General features: G+C 52.4%; 1 protein-coding gene across 1 annotated transcript; it reads right to left on the reverse strand.

The window, feature by feature from the left end:
• Positions 1-8: 8 nt before the first annotated feature.
• On the reverse strand, positions 9-4,194 carry LOC131591197 (zinc finger protein 664-like). Its single transcript, XM_058861672.1, has 3 exons — positions 4,093-4,194; positions 2,239-2,317; positions 9-2,052 (listed from the first exon to the last, which is right to left on the reverse strand). The coding sequence occupies exons 1-3, from the start codon at positions 4,189-4,191 to the stop codon at positions 878-880; spliced, it is 1,353 nt and encodes a 450-aa protein (XP_058717655.1). The 5' UTR covers positions 4,192-4,194; the 3' UTR covers positions 9-877.
• Between the last annotated feature and the right edge of the window lie 2,340 nt (positions 4,195-6,534).

Consider the following 6,534-nt stretch of genomic DNA (forward strand, 5'->3'; position numbering starts at 1 on the left):
AGGCTGGACAGAGTTAAGTACAAGGTTTATTACAAGGCCTTAAAGGATACACCTGGGGCAGTACAAGAGCCTGGCCAGGGCTACACCCAAGGTGGACTGAAAATGGTCACGAAAATGGTCACAAAAATGGACAACTGATCACGAGGTCTCACATTTTTAGAAGTTTAGGTCCATCTGCATATTGGGGTTCATGGTCCAGTTACAGCTTCAGATGATTAAGTCACCTCCTTCCTGTTTTCTCTCTTCAGGCCACACTTGTTTATGCTTTTGGGCCTGAAACTCGTCACAGCTGTCCTTTGTATCAAGCTAGAAAAGGAATTGTTTTGTCTACCTACTCTGTGAAGAGAGCTCACTAACACTTGATATGAAGTTCAAAACTACAAACCTAGGCAGCGCAGAATATGAAAAATATGAAAGCTAAAACTTAAGGCATCACACCCTGATGGAATCTGGTAATTTTGGGGTGGGACTGAGTAGTTTTCAATGGCATCGAGTGATTTTGAGGTGACAGATCAAACTCTCTCATCTCTTTGACTGCCAAGAAATGGAGACAACTACACCAAATACCTCCACAATCCCCAAGTTTCTCCCTGAATCCCAGATTCCCTGGAAGCACTAGTAAAATGTGAGGCTTTAGATGCCTTTGATGAATCTGTTGATTATTACCCCAATTTTTGTCTGTTTTAAACGAATGAAGATGAATCAAAAGAAAATTAGTGCCAAAACAAAAGGACCACCAGCCCAGTGTCCTCCCAACACAGATCACTGGGAACATGGGTCATTAGGGCTCTGCAAAACTTGAGTCCTCCAAGGGGGGAAAGAAGCTGGAGCAGCGAACCAAGCTCTTCCTGCACTTGGGGCACTCATAGGGCTTCCCTTACCGGTGCCTCTGTTGGTGTTGGGCCAAGGCTGTGCTCTGGGTAAAGCTCTTCCCACACTGGGGACACTTGTAGGGCCTCTCCCCAGTGTGGATGCGCCGGTGGGTGATGAGGTTGGAGTTGTACTTGAACCCTGTCCCACAGTCAGGGCAGCGGAAGGGCCTCTCATCCGTGTGAATCCGCTGGTGCTGGAGGAGATAGGAGCTGGTCTGAAACCTCTTCCCACACTCGGGACACTCGTAGGGCCTCTCCCCGGTATGGATGCGCTGGTGGATGATCAGTTTGAACCTCTCTCTGAATGTCTGCCCACATTCCCCACACTTGTAGGGCCATTCCCCAGTGTGGATCCTCTGGTGGCGGATCAGACTGGAGCTGTCACTGAAGCTCTTCCCACATTCCCCACACTCATAGGGCTTCTCCCCGGTGTGGATGCGCCGGTGGGTGATGAGGGTGGAGTTTTGCTTGAAGCCCTCCCCACAGTCAGGGCAGCGGAAGGGCCTCTCATCCGTGTGAATCCGCTGGTGCATGAGGAGATTTGAGCTGGTCTGAAACCTCTTCCCACACTCGGGACACTCATATGGTCTCTCACCAGTGTGGATCATCTGGTGGATGGTCAGTTGGGACCTCCAGCTAAAGGTCATCCCACATTCCCCACACTCGTAGGGCCGTTCCTCAGTGTGGATCCTCTGGTGGATGGTCAGGTTGGAGCTCTGGGAGAACCTCTTCCCACACTTGGGACACTCGTAGGGCCTCTCCCCAGTGTGGATGCACTGGTAGATGATGAGATTGGAGCTGTAGCTGAAGCCCTTCCCACATTCCCTACACTCACAGGCCCATTCCCCAGTGTGGATCATCTGGTGACTGATCAGGCTGTTGCTCTGGCTGAAGCTCTTCCCACACTCCAAGCACTTGTAGGGCTTCTCCCTATCCTGAAGTTGCTCATGGACCACCAGCTCAGAGCCCTGGCTGGATCTCCAGCCGCCTTCCCGGCACAGGGTGGGTCTTTCCTCCTCAGAGCACCCTGGGCTGGGTTTGGAGCCCCTCCTCCTGCAGGATTTCTGGGGATTTTCCTCCCCATTGGATTCCTGCACCATGGAGCTGCTCAAAATGGCCTCTTCCACGAGGTTCTGCCCCAGGGATTTCTCATCCCTGGTCTCTGTCCTTGGCTCCTTATCTGTGGGAGGAAGGACAAGGAGAGGATGGGATTTGCCTCCGTGCCAGAGGGAAGGGGAAGGAGATCCCCCCAGTGCGTCCCCGGCAGGACGGCGTCGGCAGCGGGGTTGTCCTGCAGCTGGGGGCTGTGCTGGGCTGGGAGATGGAGCAGGAGAGAGGGGGAAAGGGGCAGTGGCTTCCTCCTCACCTGCCTGGGTGTCCTGGGGCATCTTCCTCTTCCTTGCTGCCTCCTCCTCCATCCGGCCAAGGTATGCGAATGAGAAATCCTGGTTGGGGAAAAATACAGTGCATGAGCACATTGGGTTAGGGGGTTCCTCTGCCCAAGTCCACCTCTTGAAGTCACTGGGCATCTGGTACCCATATAAATATCCAAAACACCAAGTTTTAGCTTTGAAAATACCTCCCAGGTATTCCCTGCCTCTGCTCTCTCCCATTTGGTGCTCATGATTTCCCCCCTGTCCCAGCTGCCGGGGGTCACGCTTGCACTGAGGGTCCCCCTTCTACTCGGTCCCAACCCTCCCCAGGCTGCTGGGAGTGCCAGCAATCCGAAAAGTTCCCCCCATTTTCATCTCAACAGATAGGGATGGTGGGGGGTTTTTGGGGTTCCAGAGTCCTTTCTCTCCTTATTTGCTACTTTGGGGTGCAGGGGGTCCAAGGAGTCCCCCCTGCCCCTCTCCAGGCTGCTGAGGGTCCCATAATTTGCAGAGCTACCCCTCTCTGGGCTCTGCATTTTGGGGTCCTGGGGGGTCACAGGGCTCTGCTCCTCCAGGCTGCCTCTGCTGGCAGCCGCCACTGGGAACCCCCAATGTTCCTCCAAGGGGCATTTTCCACTCAGCTTTGGAGTTCTTCATTCTCCAAACATCCCTCCCACAAAAAAACCAACCCAGAGACCCCCCAGGATATCTGGGTTGAGCTTCCCCTCCTCGGGCAACTGTGGGATGGGGGGATGATGATCCCACAGGTGGGGGGCTGTGAATTCAGGGAGTGCTCAACCTCATGCTTCCTTCTCCTTTCCCTGATCCTTATTTGTCCCTCCTCTTCCTCTTCCTCCCACACCTCCGTTTCCATTTCTCCTCCTCCTTCTCCCTAACCCCACCTCCTTCTCCTACTTCCATCCCTTCTCGCTCTCCTTCTTCATTCCTCCTCTTCCATCCCTCCTCCTCCTCCCCCAGGAGCAGCGACACCCTCGGTGCCCCGTTCCCAAACCCCTCACAGCCCACGGCAGGAGCGGGGATGGAGCCGGGACAGGTCGGGATGGGCAGCGCAGGGCTCTCTGCTGCTCCCACCCGCTGGGGCCAGGGCGGAACACGGCCCAGGGAAAAGGAGAGGGAAACTGGGAAAATTGGGGGCTGCAGATCCAAACTGGGGCTGGCTGAGAACCCTGGCTGAGGATTCCCAGCCCTTGGGGCTCCTCTAGGGAGATCTGGGAGGGGGGAACACAGAGAGGGCTGGGGGATCCCAGGAGTGGCAGCAGTGGCAGGGACTGGTTTGTACTGGGATCATACTGGGATCATCCTGGCACTGACTGGGATTGTACTGGGGGAGTACTGACATCATATTGGGATCATACTGGGAGCAGCTGGGCCCATGCCAGGAGAGACTGCCATCACATAGAGGAAGACTGGGATCATACTGGCAGTGAGTCCAACTACACTGAGGCTGACTGGGAGTGGCTGAGAGCAAATGGGATCATGCTGGAAGGAAATGGGAGGGACTGGGAATACGCCCTGCGTTCCCCAGAACCCCGGTATCGCCCCCCATACGTTCCGTAAGTGTCCCCCAAACCCTCCAGGATCCCCCTCAGCGCCCGTTCGGGACTCCCCAAAGCGTCCGTGGATCCCTGAATGCTCCCGATCCCCCTGAGGCCCCTTACAGCCACTGCTGGGAATTCATCTCCCATCATCCCCCGCGCTATCAGAGTACCTCACAACACAGTTCCCCGCCCAAACCTCCTGCCGTGCCCCGCGCCCTAAAGAGCCCGGTTACAGCTCCCCAGGTTCTCCCCAAGTGCTCCCGAGCCGTATACATTTGCCCCGAGGACCTGCAGCCACGGTTCGGATGCAAAAGTGTTCCCCCAAGTGCCTTTCCACATCGCCAAACGCACCTTCCGAGCCACTTCCGGGACTACAGCTCCCATCATGCTCCGCGGCGCCCATAGAGCGCTATTCCAGCCGGGACTTCATCTCCCGTCATGCCCCGCGCACCACCGGAATCCATTGGAGCTGTGTCTACAACTCCCGTGGTGCTCCGCGGCCCCATTAAACCTCATTATACCGGCGCCTACAACTCCCATCATCCCCCGCGCCCCAGAGAGCCCCCTCACAGCCCCGCAAGTGCCCGCCCGGAACACGAAGGGTCCCCAGATTCCTCTCCCTGACCTCCAAGTGCCCCCCTGGACCCCCAAGTGCTCCCCCGGACCCCGAATTGTCCCACAGAATCCCTAAGTGCCCCTCCAAGTGCCCACCCGGCTCCCCCAAATGTCCTCCAGACCCCCAAGTTCTCTCTAAATTCCCTTCCCAGACCCAAAACTGCCCCAAATGTTCCCCAGGAAAGTCTCCATGGACCCCAAAGTGGTCCCTTTTACCCTGTCTGACAATAATTTTTAAAAAAAATTATTAAAGGACTAAAAATAGGAGTAATTACAATAAAGAGAGAGAAATAGTGGTCAATTTATTAATGAAGGTAATTGTGGTACTTAGAACCAAAAGCCAATAATGTTTTTTGTCCCTGAAAATGTATCAGTCCTTTTATATAAATATAAAAATTAGGTTATAAGAATATAGAATAATATTATTATAAAAAACTAAATTTTTTTTTTATTAATTCATTAGATTTTAATTATGAAGAAAAATGTATAAGTGTTTTCAGTGTTTTGGGATGTCAATCACAGGTGGGCAATGTCAGACATGGTGAGGCTCGGGGTGAGGAGCAGGTTTTCCAAACAGGGTCAGCCTAAAAGCAGCCCACTCTTCTCCGTGACCAGACCTCCTAAGGAGACATTCAGCTTCAGGATTGTAAAGCGTAAATCGTGACCTCCTGATCATTACACAAAGATGTTTATAATTTGTACAGTAGAATGTTGTCACCATAAAGTGCCTACTTTGTAAATACACCTCATGTTGTGTCAGGGTTGTTAAATATCAATGTTGTTGTACCAGCCTTGTTAATGCCACCTGGCCTTGTCTATTGCCTCTGCTGCTCCTGGCACCCCTCAATGGCACCGATGACAGCACCCAGTGTGTAGATGAGCCCAACTCCCATGGGGGGTAGCACCCAGGAGAAGTGGGATTAACATCTAAAGACCCCTAGAATCAGCGAGCCATGGAACAAAACAGACTCCAAACTACGTTGAGGAGCAAGGGAGAACATTGCACAACTTACTGATGTTCCAAACCTTGTTGCTATAACTACACAACACTTGCTATCCATGACTACCCAAGATTTACAAGGAACCAGTGTTTTCCTAGGGACTCTTGTGAGGACGGAAGCCCCAGCTCTGCCCTGTGGCAAAGCTGAACATCTCCTGCTCTGGGTTGTCCTTTGGGTGCAGCAGTGGTTGAGCTCCCCCACCTAGAGCAGACCTCAATAAAGGCATAAAAAAGGAGTTGGGAGACTCCTTGCCTATTGTTTACAGGACTGACCCTGTGGCAGTTTGACCCATGCTGCAGCACTGTGAGGGGACTGTTACCCATTAAATGGACTCAGATTGGAGAAACTCCTGGAGAAGTCTCCGGTGGGAGAGACCCCAGGGTGCAGCAGGGGAACGACTCCTCTCCCTGAGCAGTGGGAAAAACCCCGGGGGATGATGTGACCATGGCCCCATTCCCTGTGTCCCTGCACTGCCAGAGTAGGAGGCAGAGTTGGATGTAGGGAGGGGTGGGGTGATATGCAGATAGAAAGAACTCTATAACTTGCAGAGTAGTTATAAGAATAGGTATGAACATATTCAGCGTTGAGGTGCATGGGGGATATCTCCTCCAAAGGCATGCACTCTTTGGAGATTTGTTTCTCCCTTTTTATTCTCTACAAATTAAGACTACACAGTACACCTAATACACATTCATTTGCTAACCCCACCTGTCTCCACTTTGTATTAAAATTAGTTCCACGCCTATTTGCAGCTGCGCACTGCTCCTTGTTGGTCACTCTGGTGGTCTTCTGGGGATCTTTGGGGCTGAAGTCAGAATTTTTCCTTCAGCTGAACTTTCTACCTTGTCTCCTTGTGCATGCTCCCTTCAGTTCTTTTGACTCCCCCCTTTCCATTTCCTCTGGCTTAGGGGTCCAAAAGAATCCAAGGAAACCCCTCATTTTATGGCACATTTAGGCTTGTATCCTGTTTACGTATTCCAGCTCCTTACCTCATCCTATAGTCTTTCTCTTCCTGCTATTATGGGAACAGTCAGCATTTCACACGGGTTTTGTAGCCCCTTCTTTTGCACAAAGAAATTTTATAAATTATTCCTAATTCTTAATTTCTCTGTTT

The sequence above is a fragment of the Poecile atricapillus genome, chromosome 38 (genome assembly GCF_030490865.1).
Source record: "Poecile atricapillus isolate bPoeAtr1 chromosome 38, bPoeAtr1.hap1, whole genome shotgun sequence".
Classification (NCBI taxonomy): domain Eukaryota; kingdom Metazoa; phylum Chordata; class Aves; order Passeriformes; family Paridae; genus Poecile; species Poecile atricapillus.